At 47.6% G+C, this 22,086-nt stretch overlaps 10 protein-coding genes across 10 annotated transcripts in view; 4 read left to right on the forward strand and 6 right to left on the reverse strand.

The window, feature by feature from the left end:
- Positions 1-1,035, reverse strand: part of MGYG_02704 (zinc-regulated transporter 2) — a gene marked incomplete at both ends in the record, with an annotated part of 1,968 nt that extends 933 nt beyond the window's left edge. The window contains 5 exons of the mRNA XM_003175126.1: positions 43-280; positions 333-485; positions 586-693; positions 748-934; positions 966-1,035. Coding sequence (XP_003175174.1) covers positions 43-280; positions 333-485; positions 586-693; positions 748-934; positions 966-1,035 — 756 coding nt within the window. The remainder of the gene's footprint in view (positions 1-42; positions 281-332; positions 486-585; positions 694-747; positions 935-965) is intronic.
- A 1,038-nt stretch (positions 1,036-2,073) lies between these two features.
- Positions 2,074-3,424, forward strand: MGYG_02706 (RNA polymerase II transcription factor B subunit 3; the record flags this gene model as incomplete). The annotated part of the gene is made up of 3 exons (XM_003175127.1): positions 2,074-2,119; positions 2,193-2,433; positions 2,509-3,424. 3 exons carry the CDS (start codon positions 2,074-2,076, stop codon positions 3,422-3,424), a joined length of 1,203 nt encoding a protein of 400 aa, XP_003175175.1.
- Positions 3,425-3,962: 538 nt separating this feature from the next.
- On the reverse strand, positions 3,963-6,519 carry MGYG_02707 (hypothetical protein; the record flags this gene model as incomplete). The annotated part of the gene is made up of 2 exons (XM_003175128.1): positions 3,963-4,199; positions 4,273-6,519. 2 exons carry the CDS (start codon positions 6,517-6,519, stop codon positions 3,963-3,965), a joined length of 2,484 nt encoding a protein of 827 aa, XP_003175176.1.
- Positions 6,520-7,379: 860 nt separating this feature from the next.
- On the forward strand, positions 7,380-8,366 carry MGYG_02708 (testosterone 17-beta-dehydrogenase 3; the record flags this gene model as incomplete). The annotated part of the gene is made up of 1 exon (XM_003175129.1): positions 7,380-8,366. One exon carries the CDS (start codon positions 7,380-7,382, stop codon positions 8,364-8,366), a length of 987 nt encoding a protein of 328 aa, XP_003175177.1.
- Positions 8,367-8,738: 372 nt separating this feature from the next.
- Positions 8,739-9,584, reverse strand: MGYG_02709 (hypothetical protein; the record flags this gene model as incomplete). The annotated part of the gene is made up of 1 exon (XM_003175130.1): positions 8,739-9,584. The coding sequence occupies one exon, from the start codon at positions 9,582-9,584 to the stop codon at positions 8,739-8,741; it is 846 nt and encodes a 281-aa protein (XP_003175178.1).
- Positions 9,585-10,178: 594 nt separating this feature from the next.
- On the reverse strand, positions 10,179-12,154 carry MGYG_02710 (hypothetical protein; the record flags this gene model as incomplete). Its single annotated transcript, XM_003175131.1, has 3 exons — positions 10,179-10,592; positions 10,664-11,564; positions 11,628-12,154. 3 exons carry the CDS (start codon positions 12,152-12,154, stop codon positions 10,179-10,181), a joined length of 1,842 nt encoding a protein of 613 aa, XP_003175179.1.
- Positions 12,155-12,679: 525 nt separating this feature from the next.
- Positions 12,680-13,622, reverse strand: MGYG_02711 (PEX11 domain-containing protein; the record flags this gene model as incomplete). Its single annotated transcript, XM_003175132.1, has 3 exons — positions 12,680-13,108; positions 13,188-13,360; positions 13,454-13,622. The coding sequence occupies 3 exons, from the start codon at positions 13,620-13,622 to the stop codon at positions 12,680-12,682; spliced, it is 771 nt and encodes a 256-aa protein (XP_003175180.1).
- Positions 13,623-14,472: 850 nt separating this feature from the next.
- Positions 14,473-15,352, forward strand: MGYG_02712 (minor allergen Alt a 7; the record flags this gene model as incomplete). Its single annotated transcript, XM_003175133.1, has 4 exons — positions 14,473-14,502; positions 14,579-14,664; positions 14,750-15,146; positions 15,251-15,352. The coding sequence occupies 4 exons, from the start codon at positions 14,473-14,475 to the stop codon at positions 15,350-15,352; spliced, it is 615 nt and encodes a 204-aa protein (XP_003175181.1).
- A 609-nt stretch (positions 15,353-15,961) lies between these two features.
- Positions 15,962-18,154, forward strand: MGYG_02713 (NPL4; the record flags this gene model as incomplete). The annotated part of the gene is made up of 4 exons (XM_003175134.1): positions 15,962-16,063; positions 16,153-16,283; positions 16,345-17,821; positions 17,906-18,154. The coding sequence occupies 4 exons, from the start codon at positions 15,962-15,964 to the stop codon at positions 18,152-18,154; spliced, it is 1,959 nt and encodes a 652-aa protein (XP_003175182.1).
- A 784-nt stretch (positions 18,155-18,938) lies between these two features.
- On the reverse strand, positions 18,939-22,007 carry MGYG_02714 (hypothetical protein; the record flags this gene model as incomplete). The annotated part of the gene is made up of 3 exons (XM_003175135.1): positions 18,939-20,100; positions 20,189-21,724; positions 21,808-22,007. 3 exons carry the CDS (start codon positions 22,005-22,007, stop codon positions 18,939-18,941), a joined length of 2,898 nt encoding a protein of 965 aa, XP_003175183.1.
- Between the last annotated feature and the right edge of the window lie 79 nt (positions 22,008-22,086).

Genomic DNA, 22,086 nt, shown 5'->3' on the forward strand with positions numbered 1-22,086 from the left:
GTTAGATATGGTTCCCGAGGCCTTTGGGATGAATATACTAACATGTATGAAAGCAGTTGCAATCATGATACCTGTGCCAAGCTGCTTGATGATTGTGAACACAAAGATATTCATCTTTGATGCAAAGAACCGCCTCATCAGGACGGGGCCAAACACAGCAATTGCACTTGTGAACAAGATGGCAAATAGAGACCCGATACGGTAAGGAATATTGTAGTCTCGATCAACTCGATCACAGGACACAGGCGGTGCCTCACCTCCGCCCGTAGGAACACAATGCCTAGTATCTTTGAGTATGCAGCCAGTTTTCCTATGGTTGTCACAGAACTTACTCTACTCCCGCATGGAAATGACAGTTTAGACCTTCATGGCTGCTCCCTTCATGGCCGTGTTCTTCGTGATCATGGCCTTCGCCTGAAGATCCTCCGCCCGAAGATCCTTCGGATACTATCTGGACTTCGGATCCGCCAGGCCCTAAACAATATCTAGAGAGTGTGCACGTCAGAATGAATTTTTCCAAAAAGAGGGAAGGGATGGAGACAGAGAAAAAAAATTAAAAATGTCAGCCCTGGAATGTTCACTCACGTATCCGAGCCGTGGTTATGACAACCTGTATATTGTGAGGGTGGAGGGCCTGTAGCTGTAGCTTCACCGGATACAAGCACCTCTCCGCCAGTTGGGTCAATACAATATCTGGACAATATGTCAGTCAAATCCTATCGATAAACCAAAAACTGTATCACATACGTTTCAGGGCCATGGTTATGGCATCCGGTTACTGCGGTTATCTGGGGAGCAGCAGCAGCAGCAGCAGGAGTAATGCCTGCGTAGACAGTCACAGGCTCATTGTGTCTTTGTCCAAAGACGAAGACGGAGCACTGTGCAAGATATAGGCCAAGCAGCGCGAACCGAGCCATCCTTTCCAAAGGATAAACTTCCCCGATATTAGAAAAGACGCAATTAACAAACGGAGTCCGTGAGAATGAAGAGGGCGGAAGAGTTTAGATCTCTTATATGTGGCGTCCCGCGAGGCATTCTTGGAAGAGCTGGTGCAAAAGGAGAGAGTTAACCCCCAAGGTTACAGCCAGCTCCTGGGGGAAATAAATGAAAAAAAGGAATGGGGAGAGGGAGGAAAATTGCCCCCACAGAGAAGGAAGCTATTTATATGCAGGTATAGAGCACGAATACGGAGTGCTTTATACACAGGGTATGTATAGAAAGGGCCACATATTTCTTGATCTGGAGAACTCCGTTGCTGGTGCCCGCCCATCAAAGACGCTGTCTTTGACGTAGCTGAACACCGCTTTCGTCCTGAGACACGCTCAGGTCCACCGAGGAGCATACACCAGGCGGTTACCAACAAAAAGGGCGCCCTTTGGTGTCAATGGCCGCTGCATCGCTCTTCGAAATATCTCGTTCGCCATTTGTTCACGAGCCAAGCACAACCTTGTGGGAAAGCCCGGATCCATTGGGTGAGCTTGGCGGGTGGAAGGCACAGTCCGAGACGAGGTAAGGTACCTAGGGAGTCATGGGGTGTCCTGGATGTTTGAGAGGCGCGATACGGAGCACATCTTGGGCGCGCTGGAGAAGCTGGGCGGCAACGCTACCGGCCCGCGACAGCATCTCGAGTGAAGCGCTGGGCGGGAAGAGGTCGAGGAGGTTGAAGCTGTAACTTAGGTACGGAGTAACACGAGCCATACTAATAAAGCAAGAAGCGAGAAGATCAGATAAAGAGCTTGCTTACCTAAGTTAACTTTTCCCAGTCGGAGCTCGGACCAGTAAAAAAGTCCCCGAGATGACCCCGGCTCATGTCACGTGAAAGGTGTTTTTCCTTTTGCGCGACCTCAGGCGAGCCCAGGCACGACGGCGCAAGCTACGTTGCAAGCTACATACATGCTACGGAGCACTCTGTGGTTACATGTCTGGAGGATAACGCAGTCGTGCTGGCCGTGCTTCGCCCTGTGCTGCCCCGGGTGCTGCATTCGATGAACTCCTGGATGCCGGTAGGCCCTGTTTTCTTCCATTTGTCTACTGGGAGCATAGCATTCTTGCGCGCACGCCATATCAGATAACATGCCAGCCCGATCCAACGGCACCCTTCAGAGAGGGGACGATGACGGTAAGTTCGCCTCCGTGGGTAGCTTTGGTAATCATTCTCTCAGATTGCTAATGCTAGCAACAACATCCGATAGAAGTATGTCCCGTCTGCAAGTCATCCAGATACCTCAATCCGGACATGCGATTTCTCATCAATCCGGAATGCTACCATAAAATGTGCGAATCATGCGTCGACCGCATTTTTTCATCAGGGCCTGCACCCTGTCCAGTTGCCGGCTGCCGAAAAACCCTGCGAAAAAATAAGTTTCGGAAGCAGACCTTTGGGGACCTTGCGGTTGAGAGGGAGGTTGATATCAGAAAACGGGTAATGGGCATGTATGTCACTCCACGGCGCCCCCTTCCAGACAGGAAGCCTCCAAATAACCTTGGTAATGGCTGACATTTTCATAGCTTAAACCGACGAGAAGAAGAATTCGACGACAAACGTGCCTGGGATGATTTTCTAGAACAACGAGAGGAGATCATAGCCAATCTCGTAAATGACATCGACGTTGCAAAGACGGAGGCCCAGCTCGCCCAGTATTCCGCAGAAAACTCCGCCTCTATTCGTCATAATAAGGACCTTGCCAGACAGGAGTATGCATCCTTTGAACTTCACCAATCTGCCGAGCAAGAGGAGCTCCGTCGACGACGTGAAGCTGCCAGGCTAGACTACGAGAACGAGAGGAAGGCTAAAATTGCTAGTCGGGAAGACATGATAGCCCGCCTTGCATCCGGAGATGCTGAGGAGGCCAAAGCAGTCGCCCGTGAATCTGAACGAGCCCATCAGCTTAAGAAGTCTTCCGCCAGACGCAGCGAAGAAGAGAGATTGAAGCGGAAACAAGCTGCCTTACGAGCTGCAGAGAGCGCAAACAAAGCCCCATTGGCTGCCGGGACAGGCAATGCTGCAGCCGCTGGTGGAGGGTTGATCAAGGGCCTAAGGAAGATCAAGACCCCTGAGCCAGAGAAACCATATGATCCGTTCGCCGGTGCAGCATCGCTCAACAGCCGTGACTATTACGAGCTCCGTGATCATTACCCGTCAACATACCTTGACCCGCTACGTGAGGATACGAGAGTTCTAGCTGGTGGCTATGACCTCCGAGAGTATTACGAAAGGACACTGCTAGAAGCATTTGCAGGCCTTGGCTGTTTTGTGAGCGAGGAGATATCTGAAAGGGACAAATCTGCCGCAGCACCTCCGTCGAGAGGAACGCCATCAAAACAGAAGATGCAGACAAAGCTTTCTTCACCTTCCTCCTTGCCTGCCAAACGACGAGCGCATGGGATGGATAGTACCCAAAAGAACAGCGACGATGTGTTCTAGCTTGTTTGTCATATCTTGATTAGCTATCTAACCTCAAAGTGACCAAACGGAAAGCAACAAGATGAGTCCGGTCTAATGATATACCATCCAACCTTGGGAGCTATTATCAATCAATCAGCTGAAACAGAACTACCTTGGGGCAATCGGATGAGCCTATACGAATTTCAGGAATGGCATGCTGACGGTAGGACAGTAACCTACAAGGTACTGCTGATTACTAACCAGGCGCGTTCGGTGATAGTTCAGCGAACACCGGCGCCGCCGCAATCAATGACCATTGTCCTTGATTGTATTCAACGAACATCTTTTGGGGATGTTCTTGGGCTAAGGCCATTATGTATATATCCAAAATTTAAGAAACGGAAATTGCCTTGGGCATTATCCAATGTGCAGAAGAAATTGCAAATGCAATCAAGCTATATACAGGGCTCACGAATACTATCCTACTTGACAGACCACTCAGCGTTACAAGGAGTGAAGACCGGGGACAGTTCGTAAAGGTATACACCTATGGTGAACCACCATGAACATCAAACTTCTATAACCCACGTCGTACCCAATTTTTTATTGGAGGTAATGTGGACATGTCTTCCTCTTCAGAGGTAGAAGGGTCGGGGTCATCTTTTTCGGCTCCAACACCGATGCTTGCAAGCACCTGAGATAGAGGAGGCATGGAGATGTCGTAATTGACGGTAGATATGCGGTAGGTGTTACCCATTGCGCGATCTAACCGTGCGGCTTCCAGGTTTCTTCTCAGATCTTCTACTTCATGGTCCTGTCATATGAACCAACTGTTAGGCAAACAAGTTTTCTTTAAGACGGGGTGGGGAGTTGGAATATGAACGTACATCGACTAGGGTCAATACGGTGTGATCGATATGTGCTTCGCCTAAAGTGGAGGTAGGAGGGCCGGCTTCCCCTGTGTTTGGCGTATTACTGAACAGGTCTCGAGCTCCCAGGACTTCTCTTTCAGCCTGTTTGAAAGTGTATTTCCCTGCGATGGATTTGTGGTCATCCTCGGGAAGGCATGTCTTCTCATACATAGCCTCCCGGTCACGCAGGTCTGTCGCATTACTGATTGATGTTTGTGCTTGCCTGTCTTCGGCCCTTGTGCTCTTTCCAAGAGATCGAAGGAAGTTATTCATGCTGAGATTTTCGTCGCTCAGTTCCCCAATTCTTACACCCGCGGTGGAATTGGCGGCTTCCAAAACCTGGACTCTATCAGAGAGTGCAAGATTCTCACGATTTAGTCGTTTCATATTCCGGTTCAACCTCTCTCTTTCTACCTCTAAACATTTCAAGCGTGATTGAAGGTCAAAAACCAGGTTCAACGGGTTCACAGAGTCCCTATGAGCAGTATTATCTGCTATGGAGTGACTTTCCCCTGCAGTGGCTCCCTGGGCAAGCTGAACAGACGAAACTCCCGTCGAGACCGTCAATGTTAGATCCGCATCCCCAGGCCGAAAGTCGGTGATTGAAGCAGCAGAGTGGCGAGATCGAGAGAATCGAGCAGCCTTTGGCATGGAGCGGCGCCGTTTATCTCCGGCACGGTAGACAGCTGCAGCGGTACCAGATACCCTGGATGGCAAGAAATGTGTTTCTAGGCCATGCAGAAGAGCGCTTGTATCAATGTGAAGGTCCGTATCTATATTCGAGGTGACATCCGCTGAGGGTAAAAATTCTTCGTTACCGCTCGATTTCTTTTGGTAGAAGCGGGTTGTTTGTTTTCTAAGGCGGCCTGTGTCACTACCAGAAGTCGGGCTTCTAGTAGTCTTATGGCTTTCTGAAAGAGCATCTGCAAAATCTGCGAAGTTATTGAAAGCGTTTCTAGGAAAATTCTCTCTTCCACCTTGGCGGCCATTTTGGTAGAGGTATTCAGGTGTTTTCCGTGGATGGAAATTTTCCTTTTGTGAGCTTGCAATACTAGCACAGCGTATCTGAGCTTCTTTCCTAAGAGCATCCCTTGTCTTCAACCCGTTACTGGAAAGGTCACGCAAAGGAGGCCTCTCTTTTGGAGCAAATCTCGAGCCCTGTTTAGTGGGCTTATCGCCCACAAAATCTAAGAGTGTAGTATCAGTCTCGAGTAGCTTGGCTGGTGGCTTAAATGCAGCCCTTGAACTACCATAGTTGAGATCCCAACTTTGAAGACTGTTCCGGGACATATCGGGTACACCGAAAGACCGGGTTGGCGACCCGAGTAAGCTTGTCCTATCACTTTCAAGGCCATCTGAGGCAGCAGGTGATAGCGGAAGATTCGGATTTGATGTTGACGCCCTTTTTGACTCGCAAGGCCAGTCTGGGAAATTACCCGTTGAAGTATTTATGACTGAGCTCTTCCTATCACCATACAGTACATCAGAGCTTGTAGGTGACAGAGGAGGACTGGGATGAAAGTGTCCGTATGTTCTTGGAATATCGCGTACTCCACCGCTGTGTTTTGGATATGTGCCAAATCTGCTAGAGCCACGTCGTCCCGCGGGGGACTCTGGAATAACCCTTTTGGTTTTGGTCTTTGTTGTATCATGAAATCGAGGTCGGTCATTAGGACTATGTAATCCTTTAATGTTGGGTTTTATATATTCACCTAATGGCTCGGGAAATGTACGCGGTCTTTTGTTAGGTCCCTCCCAGAGTTTTCGTAATTCGGCAGTGATGTTAATTTCAGAGGTAGGTTGTGATGGGTATAAAGGGTAAGGTCCTTCACGCTTCAGGTCGTGTGGTATAGAGTCTTGGGAACGCGCTGCCTTTAAATCCTTGGAGTCCTTGGGGGTAATCTTGGATTTGGTGCCTTGGGCAGTAATGGAATACCCTTCCGTACGCGAGTTTGATGTATGATTATTTGTCCTTTTGTTTGGAATAAAATCATTGGGTAAATTGCGAAAGGGCTTTAGTGGTTTTGGCGTAAGTAAAGATGAAATATCAATCGCATAATCTTTTTCAAAGCCGTCCGCAAGTTTCTGCCCTGTAGATGCGCTGCCTTCATCCGCGTCTGGCCCAGTCCCAGTCAGCTCGTCGTCCAAAGACCGCCAGTCCGAGCTACCACCAGTCGATACAGTGAGCTCGTTTCGTCGAGGGCTTAGTAGTGCGCGAGCCATCTTTGTTTCGAAATAAAGTCCTTGGTCGCTCGACCAAAAAAGGCTGGCCGAAATATTAACGACGAATGTTTGTTGACAAACGCGTTCGCCCAGTTTAGTACGCGTCTAATAAACGCGCGCCTAGTGACGTCATGTCGTTGTCACGTGTCTGGTAACCTCCAATAGCAATCAAGACAGCCAAAGTCAAAGTTTTGCTATGGCGGCTGCCTTCAACAGCGCATCCAGTGTTATTTGTTCAGCGATCCAGCTGCCTAGGCATGTTGAATTCTATGCAAAAACAAATCAGGCTATGCTGACATGTCTTGACCTGATTATGGCTGCTCTGGAAAGTTAGTAGCCAGCTCTCGGAAGATTTATGCCACTTAAGGGTCAAGCTATGAAGACAAAGGGGTTAGTCGACTTTAAAACGACTCCAACAATCCCAAACCATGGAAAAATCCAATGTTTACCGCAAGTGGTAGATTTATCCATGTCAAGGATTAATGCACAGTTTTTCTAATCTAATCTAGCTTTCATAACTAAAGCAACGCGAAGAGCAAAGTTAGGTGGCCGCCAATAATTAGCGCAGGTGAACACATCTACCGCTGAGGACTGCATCTCTTTGGCTACTTCAAGGTGGCGTTCACTAGAAATCGAGAATTAACTAGTTAGTTATAACTAGTTAGTTAGCGAGAATCAAGCGAGATGCCATCTTAAATTGTGATCGTGTGTAACCGTTCAAATAGTTAACTAGTTCGTCAACGACCCGAAAAATTATCAACCCACCGAAGAGCTTCTTTCAACTCCAAACCCCCAACAGCCCAAAAATCACCCAAGCGTTGAAGCAAGGATTCTATGCTGAAACCTCAGAATTAGGCATCATGATATGGGAAAAAGTGTTTGCGAGTATAGGGATCCTGACAGTCGTCTGTATCCTCCTAAACCTCCTTTCTGTGACATACAAGTTCCTCCGCCCCTCACGCCTCCACAAGTTCCTACATGACGGCGAACAGACATACGCCTTTATCACTGGGGCTACCGATGGAGTTGGCCGGTCCATGGCCTATGAACTAGCAAAGAATGGTTTCAACCTCGTCCTCCACGGTCGAAACAACGAGAAGCTACAGTCGATTACGGAGGACTTACACAAACAGTACCCAGACATCCAAACCCGTCAATATATGTGCGATGCGTCGAAGGATTTGCTAGAACCCTCAAGGATGTCTGCTCTGTATAAGGCAGTGGAGGGTATTCACCTTTCGATTCTAATCAATAATGTTGGGGGGATGGGCTGCCTTCCACCTTCTTGTCTGTTCCAGGCCTACGAGTCATACACAGGAGAACAAATTGACACTGTACTCAACGTTAATCTACGCTTTATGGCACAGCTCACACGCATCCTTATACCACTATTAGACCACACTGCGTCCAAAACAACCGCAGGAAAGAAACGGCAACCTTCGCTGATTGTGAACGTGGCATCCGTTGGAGCCCGTGGATCTCCTTATCTCACTGTGTACGCTGGAGCGAAAGCGTTTGTTGCATCTTTCTCTAACTCGTTAAGCATGGAGATGCAAATGGATGGGAAAGACATTAATGTCCAAGCCTTGATTGTTGGCGAGACCAGGAGTGGCTCATACAATGTTAAGGAAGGGATGATGGTCCCCCATTCTAACTCCCTCGCCCGATCCGCATTGAAGATGGTTGGTTCGGACAGGGAGACATTTGTTTCAGGCTGTTTGCCACACTGGATAGCGAAAATAAGTGTTCAGATCATGCCCGTGTATGTGTCGAATATGCTCTTTATGAGCACTATCAAAAAGCTCAAGGCGGACCATGAGAAGCGAATAGCCTCCATTACAGGCTAAGTATACCTACTTTCATGCCCTAGTGTTGTTTCGTCTTTCTTGAGGATGATAGCTCACTCCGAGCGGTCCCATACCAACTCTCTCCTACTATCTCATCTTTTACGGCACTCCTATCTTTTACACCCCTTTATTACAATGACGGTTCACTCCCAGTCAATTTGAATATCAAAGTTGTTTACTGTCTTAGGGAATCGATAATATGTGAGAGGCTATAACAGGTATTCAATTTAGTTATAACAAAATGCAATATATACAGTAATCGCAACCAAAGGAAACATTCTAATAACCAATGACTTAAATTTCAACCGTGGGTATTCAGCAAGAAACGAACATACTAGAAAAAGCCATGAAAAAAGGACCATCTCATCCATACTAGTTAGCAACTACACCAGTCATAACCATCATTTGAATAGCTCTCCGGCGATCAACCTCCCTTTTCAACATCAAAAGACAAGTTCCAACAATAACAGCTTCATCAATCTCTAGGTGAGCATCCTGGCCCAAAACCAGCTCTCCACCACATCCAGCTCTATGCTTTGAGCTCCCTTGCGGAATGGTTTCTTTGGTTCGAATGAGTTGCGCAACTCTCCGACGCGATCCGTCTCCTTCACCTTCAATCTTCTCAAGGACTAGCAACTTGCTTCTGCCACCTCCATCATAGCCAAGGCGAACATATTTCCATTCAAATTTCGAGCCATCTGGCATCTCGAAATAGGCACTTCGTGAAATAAACTTCCCAGCAACAGTGATGCCTTTGCTGATATCATCGCCGCCGGTATTGAACGGTGTTGGATAAAGTTGACGGAGAATAGGGTGGCGACCAGGCCCAAAGAAGTAAGTAGTACTGAGCAAATCACCGAGTTTCGGTGATGATAGAACTGCATCTCCTGAGCAACGTTTGTCTCTGGATGATACATAGGCTAACGATCCATCTTGGTCGTAGACTCCAATCTCTAACTCCGACCAAGGGGTTGGAAGACGGATCATACCAATCCCGCGAGAGTTAATATATAGTGATCGCCCGGGAGCAAAAGCTTGCGGTCCACTGCGAGGGAGGGTGGCTGAGGTGGAGTCTGAATATGCAGGTGGTGCCTCGTCTTCGATGTCTGTATCCGATGCAGCGGAAGATTTGAGAACTTCTGTTTCTTTCTCAGACAGTTGGTTGACCTCTGTTTGAAAGTCTGTTGGGGTTTTCAAGTCTGTGGTATAAGATGCCATTATGATTATAGCGGTAAAATTTTATTATATGGTATGTGTAGGAGGTATATCTACAGTAATAGAGGGTTTGGTTGCGCCAGCTAAGGTGAAAAAAAATTGAGAAGAGCATGGCATATCATGCTATCTTATACCCTGAGTCGGGGCGTATTGAGTCTTGCCTAAAGAGTAAATGCGGATATTCGTCGTATCCAGCTGGCGGCTGTGTGAGGCAGTGAAGGAGGCTGAGATACGAGCAAACTTCCCAATTTGGCGTTAGTGGATCTTCGTGCGCCTATACTAGTTATGCTTAACTGGCTGTGTCGAATTCAAGCCCAGGGGCTATTCATTATTAACCAATAAAACTTGTTGGAATAGATAACGAGTTAACTACCTACTAGCTAGTGGGAACTTAAATTAAATCAAAACATATGTCATCTAATTGGGCTATAGATAGTCTAGATTGACAAGTACGAAAATGTTGTCACCAACACGCTCACATCCGTCAATACAGCAAGGCGGCAAGGATAATTGGTTCACAGATGTAACTAAATCGAAACCAGGGTAAACTGGTTAGATAGCATGCGAATCTCTTAACAGTATTTTTGACAGAAGATATCAACACCACTCCCAACCCTCAATATGGTCGGTAGGACAAGCAATCATCGCGTCAGCATACTTCTGAAGTAATCTCTGCTGGGTCCGATCGTGCTTTGTAACAAAGCGATAGCTCCTACCAGGGAACACCCCCTCGGACTCTAGGTCAGACTTACGACAGAGCAGTGCATTCCTACGGGGCTTTATACTGTCTGAAAAATCGCCGACCCCAATCATTTGTAACGATGGAAAGCCTTCTAGTCCAAATGCCCATTGAACAAGCTCATCAAAGTCTAGAAAATCATTATCTTGAGACTTTTCCTCTTCTTTTAGATGCTCGACTGCTTCCAGGCCATCAATAACACCAGTATCTATTCTTCGGATAAGTAAGACCTTCAAATGCTTGTTTTTTGCAACCGGAGCTAGAACCGGAACCTATAGTGCCAATGTAGAGTCAGCTTCTGATATTGTTAGTGTCAATAGAGGTTTTTTTGGATGGAGTGTACCAAGTATTTAAAGTCATAGCTGAGTCCTAGAAATTCTAGATTAAGATGTCTGAGGGGATTCCATTCAGTGTTCATGTTGTGTTTGTGGGGTTTCGAAAATGAAACGTTGTTTACATGGAATGGAGTAGGATCTAGACGGGTGCCGACAGACGGGTCCACATAGTAGACGAATGCTCTAAGGGAGTCCTGATGTCGTAATAATGCTTCCCATAATTCTAGCGCTCCATCTTGTTCTCTCACAGCAACATAGAGGTTTTCAAGTGGTTGGCAGCTCATGATAAACCTCGCTATATCATGATTCTCGCCACTCCAATTTTCAGGATCTTCCCAGGACAGTATCTCTACCGTGCATAGGTTGAATGGGGGGTTTGAGGCATTGAGCCGATCAAGGAAGCTTGGCCATTCCTGACCACAGAGCCTGATCGTTAAGGTATTTAAAGTTGCTGGATTCAAGTCCCCGACAAAGTCAACTCCATCATCTTGGAAGTTAAACCCCAGCAAAGATAGATGTTGTAAGTTCTGGAATTGGAACCTCTTGCCTCCGGGACCAGGACTAGGTTTCATGATCTCTTGCGAAATAGTGGCTTCTTCATCTTCTGGATCATAGTACGAATACTCCCACCATTTAAGCCCGAGCTCAAGGTAGACTAGCTGGTGCGAAACAGCTTCAAGGCAGTCTCGAAGTCTCTTAATGTCATCTTTTTGAGTATCAAGCTCGTGGCTAGCCCCCATATCGCTCCATACCAGCCTTTTAAGGTTTGTGAATATATGAGCATAATAAAAGCTGCAGCCACGCCAACCATTGGCGCGTATAATCAGGGTCTCTAGTAAGTTTTGTCTGGTAGGAAGGTAACCTCCTTCACTTAGGATTTCGGGGGGAATTCCGTCACCCCGGTCCCATCTAATACGTTATATTAGTATCAAGTCATGTCATTGATTAGGGAAGCGGCGGCTATAAGTTCACCTAAAACTCCTCAGCGCCCCTTCCGGGCATCTGATTAGAATGGATAGAACTTGAAGTCTGAGTTCAAGGTAACCAGCCTCTTCGCAAAACCGAGCATCAAGTTCCGTGTCAATCCACCTTTTCCTGTCCCCCAGCTCCAGGCAAGTGAGATCAGTAGTACTCTCATCACATTCTAAGAATTTCAACTCATCGAGAAGCTCTGGATACCTTTCTCTCGGTAGTTTAAGCCAGGGCGAGAATCTGGACTCCCAGAGAATCTGATTCGGATTATTCGGGTCAAGCCAGCGCTCATCCTTTTCGCTCGCAACTTGAATATCCTTGGTATAACGGAGCACTCCAGCCCTCTGATGTGCTTTTATGATCCCGCTTGCTTTCCTGCTCGTCGTTATGAGGATAGACTTGTACAGAAACGGGTTTGTAAAAGCATTGAGAGCTTTTGACACTTCGGACAAACATTTAAAGTCAAATCGGTCTCCCATTTCGGAGAATATGGCCCAGATAAGTTCGGGAGGTAGGTTTTCCAACATCTTGACACCGATGGGTAATTTATAACCGATGCAAGTGTAGACTGGTTTCGACGCAGAGGGGATTGATTTCGGAGCAATGTTTGTGGCCGTGAGGTCGTTTAAAGGGAATTGCAGTGCTGGGTAACGGCTGTTACTAGTTAACTAAAAAATCTCACTGCTGCCTAACTCACGGGTTAACTAACGAGGAACGGAACGGAACAAAAAGGCCGCAACTTCCCGCGCGTTTGTATTATAATAGTTGTGGATTTGAACTGAAATTTAATTATTTCTGCGGTATTAAATAAATTATTATTCTATATACGGCTATAGTGCCCAGATATGATTTTGGATATGAGCAGATTTAGGACTCCCACTATGTATCTTCCCAAATTTCTAGACAGTGATTATAAAATAACGTTTCTTTCTGAAATTCTGAGGGTATAAATATGTATCGTTGAAAGTAAGGGAATCTTAGTTTAGATACCAGTTGACGACCAATGCACATATCTTCCATCTATATACAGTAAGCGATTATTGACCAGCTCGCTACCGGGAGCCTCCATGGGCCTGGACCCAACGGTCTCGTCCAACAAGCAGCGTACTCAAAACAGCTGCGCTGCCCATCATCGTGGCAGATATCGGGATCCAACCAAGAATGTGCCCGGGAATGCAGATGTCGCAACCGGTAATAATAAGATCCTTCATCAGGGCCTGGTGGACAACGGTAAAGTCAGCGTTGTTGACAGTCTGCTTTTCAACAGAAGGTGTCTTTTCCGAGCCATCTTTACTATCCTTTGCGTTGGAGTCCTTTTTGGTCTGTTGGCTTGCTGCTGGTGACTTTGGGGCCTGGCGTAGCTGCACCATCTGCCACAGGGTACTCAGGAGCGAGAAGACCAGGCCATACAGCCAGAACTTGTGGCTCTCAAGCAAAGCTCTGTCGCCCCAAGCTGTCCTTTGAACGCCCAGCGCATCAAACTATGGAGATTGTCAGTTACTGTTAGAATATATCGACACTAGCTGGAAAGCTAGCAGCCCTTCAAATAGTTAAACCTACGATCGTCACGCCTTCAAGCAAGAGGTATATCCCCAGAAGGCTCCACTTGCTGAACTCGAGGGTCGATGCAACTGATCCTCGCCTGTGAGGCGGGGCACTGTCGCTCAGTGTGTACGCTGTCCATGCATTTTGAAAGTGGTCGATAAACTTGAAGTACCGAAAATAGCGACGACCTAGTTTAGGACCCATGGTTAAAATAAAAGTGAATTTGCTTCTACACCAACTGCACCCCCATGTTCAATCCATGCATGCATGTTGCTACATACTCAGCGCAAACTGGCCTCCAGCTCTGGCCCAGGGCGAGGGAGAGGCTCCGGAAAGAGACCCGAGGATGACGCAGGAGAACTGGAAGAGCCGTAGGGTGTTTTCTATGCCTGGAGCGGAGTTGATATACCCGGAGAACTGGCTCATCCAGGGCTGGGGAGTCGTTGCCATCACGAATTGAAGCTGTCCAGTGGTCCGTCTACTCTGTATGGATGTGTTCAGTCCACGAACAGCTCAACTGCTCCCAGCAGAGAAGAAGAAACCCCCTTTTCTCCCTTCAGGCATCAGGAGCAAGGGGCATGGTGTTTCAGGGCGTAGTGAGAGTCACATGACTTGTTATTTTGGGCGCTGGTTAGGTAATTACTAAGATTTGGTCATGATTATTTGAGCATTTCCAATGTTTTTTATTTTCTTTTTTTTTTTATCCTTTCTTTTTCCTTCTGGAAGGCCAAGCAGAAGTTGGGGCATCGTCGTCCATCGTCCATCATCAGCATGTACGCATGAAGCAGGGCGTTGAGGAGTGGGCAAGAGGTAAGTCTGCAGAGGGCATAAGCAGCATGCGAGCAAGGGAGGGCGGGAAAGGGGCACTACCTACCTAGCACCGTACCTAGGTACTTGCAGCCACTTAGTTATATGTCAGTGATTTCCAATCGTTAATAAGACGCGAGTAAGTCGAGGGGACTTTCCCCATCCCACCTTTTGCCTCCTTTGTAAGGTTTCCGTAAGCTGTTCTGGGCCCCGGAGAACGTCATACGCAGCAGTAGCAGCAGCAGCAGCAGCAGCAGCAGCTCCTTATTGTACAATGTAGGTTAAGAACGGACCAAGTTTGCTGTCAATTAAATAACTATATAAGCTCTGCCCCTCGCCCGCCGTAGTTACAGGTTCTGCTTCCAGCATCGCCATCGACATACACGACATCCAAGCAGCTGCTGCATTTTCTATCTCTCTCCCTGCTCTCTTCAAGACTCCTTCTGATCCTTCAATTCCATACTCGAGGTCATTTACTCGGTTCCTGCACACCATGGCTGCTCCAAAGATCGCAATTGTCTTTGTATGTCGTCTGCTGTCCCCGAAAGCGTGCTTCCCCTCGTTTTGCGCATAGATGCTAACAAGGACGTCCTCACTAGTACTCGATGTACGGCCACATCCAGGCTCTGGCTGAAGCTGAGAAGAAAGGAATCGAAGCTGCTGGTGGCACCGCCGACATCTACCAGTAATGCAACCCTTCCCCTCATCTCGTTGCATTGCGCACTGCTTTCCGGCTGATCAGTCTACGAGCTAACATTCTATGAATCCAGGATTGCCGAGACTCTGTCAGACGAAGTTCTGGCCAAGATGCATGCTCCGACCAAGTCGAGCTACCCAGTCGCTGAGCCCAAGGACCTGCTCCCGTACGATGCCATTCTGTTCGGCATCCCAACCCGTTATGGAAACTTCCCTGCCCAGTGGAAGGCATTCTGGGATAAGACCGGCGGTATCTGGGCCAAGGGCGAGTTCTTTGGAAAGTACGTCGGTGTCTTCGTCTCTACCGGCACTCCCGGCGGTGGCCAGGAATCGACCGTCATTGCCTCCATGAGCACTCTCGTCCATCACGGAATGATTTTCGTTCCATTGGGCTATAAGAACACTTTCCCAATGCTAGCAAACGTTTCAGAGGTTCGTGGTGGTAGCCCATGGGGTGCTGGAACCTTCGCTGTAAGTCGTCCCCTCCTTTTTTCCAACACCCTTCTTGGGATTTAAATAAAAAGTCTCTGTTTGCATAGTTAGTCTATGGTTGCTGACGTTCATCAAACTTCTAGGGAGCTGATGGTTCTCGTAAACCCACTCCTCTCGAGCTCGAGCTCGCTGAGGCACAAGGCAAGGGCTTCTACCAGGCCGTCTCAAAGGTCAGGTTCGCATAAACACCTTCAGTCATCAAATAGTTGGGGGTCCTCCGTAGACTCAGTTTTTATCCCCCAGCAAGAGAAGAGAGAGAAGTGCGGGACTTAGTGCTCTTAGTTTTATGCTTAATGAGAAATGTCAATTCCTTTTGCAAAACTCAACCAATCCATCAGATTAGTTAATTTTTTTCCAGAGAGGTGCTTGTGTTGAAGCACCGGGTATAGTTACGTAGTCCTGCCGTTATATTCAAGTCTTCTCCTGTGAATGAACATAAATAAAACCACAGTACTCCGTATGCTCCGTAAAGTGGTGAATCTGGCTGAAGGCGTAGAAGTGTCCTGAATTTCTTCGTACCTAGGTTAAAGCGGCGCTAGTCATCTACAGCGCCTAAAGTGATGCCGCTTTTAGACATTTGGCTTCTGCTATGACGAACTTCGAGCTTCTGCCTTCTTCCAGCAAGCAACGAAAACACTTCAACGGCCAGAGCAAAAGCCCACGGCCGCAGCTACATATAAACAGCCTCGTTCTCACTATATAACACTTTACGTTCTTTCCGGCTTACTCCCCTGGCTATTCTCCTCCTCTCTGGTACAGCAAATGATACAGTTTGAGCATTCCTTCCTCTAGACATGGCTTCCCCGCGGCCAATAATTCTACGATTTGAGAGCCGGAACGGCCAGTTTCGATTGACGGTTAGCCCGACGGAACAATTTACTGCTCTACTGCCAAAGGTATGTCCGCCTGGTTTTATCTGTCTCCAGGATATATCTTAGTACTCTGTTGGGCAAATATTCTGACACTGTCATGTCTTATTTACTAGATACTTGAGAATCTACCTAAAGATACTGATCCAACTTCAGTTTCTCTTTCAAACAAACCAATAGGCACTGGCGGTCAGGAGAGGAATCTTACAACGCTAAAGGGAGTTTCCATACAGAGGGTTGGACTATCGTGAGTGGCAGCTCGGCTTAAAGCTGGTGTTTGCCAGTGGTGACTGACTTGAAGGATGCAGGCATGGTGACAAGCTGTTCGTTGGTTATGAGGAGCAAAAATCCACAGCAAATGGCTCCTTAAATGGACAGGCGGGGGCTATAAAAAAGCAAGAGTCATCGCACCGCTTAGATGGCGGCGTCGTACCCAAACGAGATGATACTCCATCGACGAAACGACCAACCTCTCCTACAGCCATAATAAAGAATCCCTGGGAAATCGTAAGACAATCGGATTTGGATAACCGATTAGACACCAAAGATGGGAAAATCCCGCGCTCGTTTGACCAAAAGATGTGTCGACACGGTCCCAAGGGAATGTGTGATTACTGCATGCCGCTGGAGCCGTATGCCCCCGAATACCTGGCTGAAAAGAAGATAAAACACCTTTCATTCAACTCCTATCTTCGAAAAATCAACTCATTTACCAACAAACCAGAACTAAAGAGCTCCTACATGCCACCTCTATCAGAACCTTTTTATAGAGTGAGGAAGGATTGTCCGTCCGGACATCCAGCTTGGCCTGAAGGTATATGTACCAAATGCCAGCCAAGTGCCATCACCTTACAGCCGCAACAGTTCCGAATGATCGATCACGTTGAGTTTTCCTCCCCCGATCTTATCAATTCGTTACTGGACTTCTGGCGCAAGACCGGCTCCCAGAGGATTGGGTTCCTTTACGGAACATACGAAGAATACACAGAGGTACCACTTGGTATAAAAGCCGTGGTACAGGCTATATACGAACCACCGCAAGTGGACGAAGTGGACGGGGTAACACTTCATGAATGGGAGAACGAGAAGGATGTTGACCATGTGGCCAAACTTTGCGGAATGCAAAAGATAGGTGTAATATTCACCGATCTTATCGATGCTGGTGCCGGGGATGGAACCGTCATCTGCAAACGACATATTGATTCTTACTACCTTTCTTCGCTAGAGGTTGTCTTTGCATCCCAGTTTCAAGCGCGGAACCCAAAACCTTGCAAATGGAGTGAAACTGGCCAGTTTGGCTCAAATTTCGTGACATGCGTCTTGAGTGGAGATGAGAACGGTGCCATCTCCGTTTGCGCTTACCAGGCTTCCAATTCCGCTGTTGAAATGGTGAGGGCAGACATCATCGAGCCATCTGCTGACCCATCGGTGATGCTGGTTCAGCAAGAGGATGAGCTTAACGACGCAAACATCACACGATATATCCCAGAGGTCTTCTATAGGAGGATTAACGAATACAAAGTCAGCGTTCAGGAGAACGCCAAACCGAGCTTCCCTGTTGAATATCTCTTTGTCACTCTCACGCACGGATTCCCAACTACGCCTACTACTGTCTTCACGGATTCGTCTTTCCCGATTGAAAACCGAGAGATCATTGGCGAAAGCCAAGATTTAAGACGTGTTGCGACTAAATTGACCGGCAGCAATAATCCCGACGTAGCCATAAAAGCCGTCTCCAACTTCCATCTTCTCACCTTCTTGCATGGAATGGGTATCCTCAGTCAGGTAAGTAAGAATACGAACCATTCCCCCCAATATAACAACAGCATTCCACCAGACTAAAACAACATTCTCCCTTACTTCGAACAGGATGAGGAAACCCTCCTTTGCACGGTGGCTACGAAACATGACCCCGCCGATGGTATACAATTGATTAATACAGCTGGCTGGGCCACGCTCGTGACAATACTTCAGGAGAGCGGTGAGACGCCCCCAAAACGATCATGGCCCTTTACGCGTCAATTCCCAACTTCATCCTCACCTCATACCTCTTCTCACAATTCCAACTTGGATGGTGAACAACTTGCTAAAAGGTTCCGAGGGGCTAGCCTAGAATGACCGCTGTCATCCTCCCACGTTAGACCGTCCCGTATACCTTCGCCCGAGCTCGAAATTAAACCGACTTCCCCGTATCCGTTTCATTGGTGAAATTTGAACATGTTTCCCTTCTTCGTATTCCGATGCATTGAAACTCAACCATAGCGTTCCTCTTCTCCCTGTTGATTGGTATCCTCTTCTTGGTGCATCTTTACAATGTTACTCCATATACTATACCACGCCATGGTACTTATAGTCCGCCCGCTTATCCGCGATACGTCGAATCCGCCGTGTTCCGAAATAGATACCCCTGATCTTTAAGCTAAAGTTGCTAGGGCTCCGTAGTCAAATGAAGGAACGATACCTTGGTCTTTAATAATGTGTGGCTGGAAAATTATTTGGAAATACGGTAGAAGAGTGCCTTTTTATGAGCCACTGGCGATTTTCGGATATGAGATTGGATAACTCGCTAGCAACGGAATATGGGGTGGACAGGAAATCAGGCAAATAGCTTATTCTACGCTGGACAATAATAATCATTAAAATTGATAGATGATGTAAACGTGACTGATCATTAGAACGTCGTAAACAAAGGTACATTCTGTCAAGAAAAGTTGAACAATTATTAACTAATACAAATGAGAAATGACAACCGAACGGCAATGCTAAACTTGTATTCCACACAACGCCAACCACACACACACACAACACCCCCTTGCGCGGAAATTTAATTGGTATAATACTATGTAAGAAATAGAAAAAAGGGGGAGCAAATGGGGAATGCAAAGAAATTAGGAATGATAAATCAACGACAAGCATTGGCCGCTGACCCCTGGAAGTTTGGTCGATGCTGGCCACCAGAAGACATAGTGGGAGTGCTAAATCTAATGCCGTCTCTGCTCGAATTGCTCACGTCTCTCACTTTTAGATCGATGGAAGTAACTCGTCGTTGACTGCCTGATTTTGTGACCGGAAACGTCCTCGGGCCTAAGACGCCGTATTTCCCTTCTTGGTCCTTTTCGCTTTTCACCATTCTCCGGGCCTGGGAGGCAGTGAACATGGCATTCTCATTCGGTGGGCTGTTTGATGAAAGGCTTGGGCTACGGTGACGAGGCCGATTGGCGGATCCGCCAGGCCCAGAGCCAACGCTAGAGATACGTCGCATGGCTGAGCCGATTTTAACAGCGTCCATCTTGTCGATTTTGAGGGGCTCAACTTCGCGGTCAGAGGAATGGTTGTCAGATTCACGGTCGAGAGACCTCCGATTCAGAGCGCTGCTGTTGCTAATTTGGCGTAGGGGAGTAGGCGGTTCCGTGTCCGATAAGGAGAGTCTGGCTAAGCTAGGAGGCGCGGGTGCGGGACCGGGGGAGCCCTCATTGGCTTTCTTAGACAAAAAACCAGCCTGGAATCTCGAGTTTTTGGAATACGTACTTGGTATAGATGGTGGAGTTGGTATTGGAGAGGATTCCCTCGAGCCAGACCGTAGAGGAATAGAAGATCCCATTGTCGGGACCGGTAGAGACGAAGGTGACCCGGATGGTGGTTGTGGTGATGAAGGAGCAGCTTTTTGCGGAGTTTTCGAGAATTCAGCGAGAGGGCCGTCCTCGGTGTCGTCTTTCCATCGGACGTTTCTCTTTCCAGGCTTTGCCGGCTTCTTGGGCGTAAAGTAAATACTCTTCCTGAGCCCAGGTCCTTTCCTCCTTCGAGGAGAGCCTTTCATCGGTGTCTGGTTAACGGGAGGAGTTATGGTGACCGGGGGAACAAGGGGTTTCGAGAGTGAAGCACGGCCGATCAGGCTCACTCTCTTCCGTCTCTTCGGGGTTCCCGCCTTGGTAGGTGGAAATGCTTCTGCTTTAACGGGGCTGCTTCCATTTGGTTTAACAACGTTAGATGTGCTGGAACAGCAAGATTCCAGGAGTTTTCCCAGAATTTTCCTCCCGGGTTTCAATAGCTTCATCTTCAGTAAGCTGCATTATATGTTCAATAGCCGATATAGTTTCAAAATTCGCCTCAAGAAGCCGTTGAGCGGTCTCAAATTCGCTGGTTTTGTCCCACTCTGAAACGGCAGTCAAAGCCTCAGACTGCGCATTAGCTTTCAACAGCTGGGCCTCCCGTTTGAGATTTTCTATATCCGTATGATCACAAGTATCCAACTCGCGGAGCTGTTTTATACCGACTTCTAGAGCAGAATCCAAGGCTCTCTCCCAAGAGGATTTTCCAATTCTTTGATGGTAGTGCTGGCGACTGCCTTCCAATTCAAAAAGTACTCCTTGAGCAGACTTGCGAACTGCCTGGAGATTATACATGGTATCATCCTGCCCACGGGCTGCGCACACATTGTCAAATGCGGCAATCCATGCAGAGAGCATTGACATCCGTCGACTGACTTGTTTGAGTCGTACCATGCAATCGATTTTCTCCTGCCTCTCGGGCAAGGCATGCTCGTACGCGCCGCGAAGACGTGCAAACGACTCACGTAACACAGACTCTTTCTTTTCGTTCTGCTTCTTGAATTTGGCAAAGGCAACAGACTCATATTCCTTTTGCTGTTGTTTTAGTTCATTGATGAGAGCCATTTGCTCATCGATCTTAACAAGGAAGTCCTTAATGTGTCGGTTAACATTGTAGACGTTTCTTGTGACCTTCGTTTGGATATTTTTGGCCCGGTTGGCATATCGCAGTGTGTTCTGTGTCTCATCGAAATGGTGGCTTGAAGGACTAACGCAGACAATCATAACCGTTTTACAGTTGCCTCCGAGAGAGAACTTCAGCAACCTAGTTAGTTTGGAGTTGCGGTATGGAACATGGTTGCGCTTCCGTGGATCGCATAGGGCATTGATGCAGCTGCCCAGGGCAAGAAGGGATTTGTTGATATTGGCACCCTCCACTAGCCTTTCGCCGCGGTTTTTAGTAGCGCTTGCTCGTTCACTTCCTGCCAAATCGATGATGCTCAAGGTTGCCATTGTATGGGGCTCGTTGAGGTCTGAGTTCCGATCCTTCTGCGCTACGTTTATCTGGAGCACAGCATGCGATCGAGAGGACGTTTCATTTGCTTCTGTAGGAGACATTGTTCGGTATTCGTTTCCTCTCATGATCATATCCATCACCTCCTGTACATTCTGAGGGCGATGAGTCGATAAGCCAGAAACTGATACAGTTTGATTGGCATCCTCTCGGAGCATAAGTCCCTGTTTACTTCCACCGGGGAGAAGCAGGTCGCGAATGGTTTCGTTGTATATCTCCAGGTAACTCAATGACAGCTCCGTGACTTTCTCTCCCGACCTTTCTGCAATCTTTTCAAACAGTTCTTGCATCGTCAAGAAGATTATCCCAGGCTGCTGTGGGGTTCCTGTGATTGTGTGCGTCTTTCCACATCCTGTGGCTCCATAAGCAAATACTGTAGCATTATATCCTTCCAGCACACTATCCAGCAGATGTTTTGTGGAGGCCTCATACACATCCCCCTGACTGGTATTCTCGTCAAAGACCCGATCAAACATGAATGTCTGGTCCTTGCCACGTTTGGTTCTGTTTGGAATGACCGATCTAGAAAATCGCTGTAAGGGGTTGTCTTCAGGGGGATCGAATACTCTACATAGCAGTAGAAGAAAATTCTGTTAGCTAGGCGACACACAAAGACGATAAAAGGACAAGGGAGCCAGAGACTTGCTTACAGGCACTTATCATCGACCACCTTGACGATAGATCGAAGGCCCTTTTGTTGTAGCTTTGGAGCTGAATTGCCAGCCAGGGACCCATCGCCCATGAAAAGCATGCCATCCTCGCATTTTGACACCTGTGCAGCCTCCCGAATAGTAAACGGCCGTACTCGAACTGTCACTTGGATCGAAGACGCGCCGCCAGAGGCCGCCATTATATCTCGGGAGGTGTTGGTGGTGGAGGATGCTGGTGCTGATGCTGATGGGCGGAGATTAATTAAGGAGTAAACAAAT

Source organism: Nannizzia gypsea, genomic scaffold (assembly GCF_000150975.2).
Source record: "Nannizzia gypsea CBS 118893 supercont1.2 genomic scaffold, whole genome shotgun sequence".
Lineage (NCBI taxonomy): Eukaryota > Fungi > Ascomycota > Eurotiomycetes > Onygenales > Arthrodermataceae > Nannizzia > Nannizzia gypsea.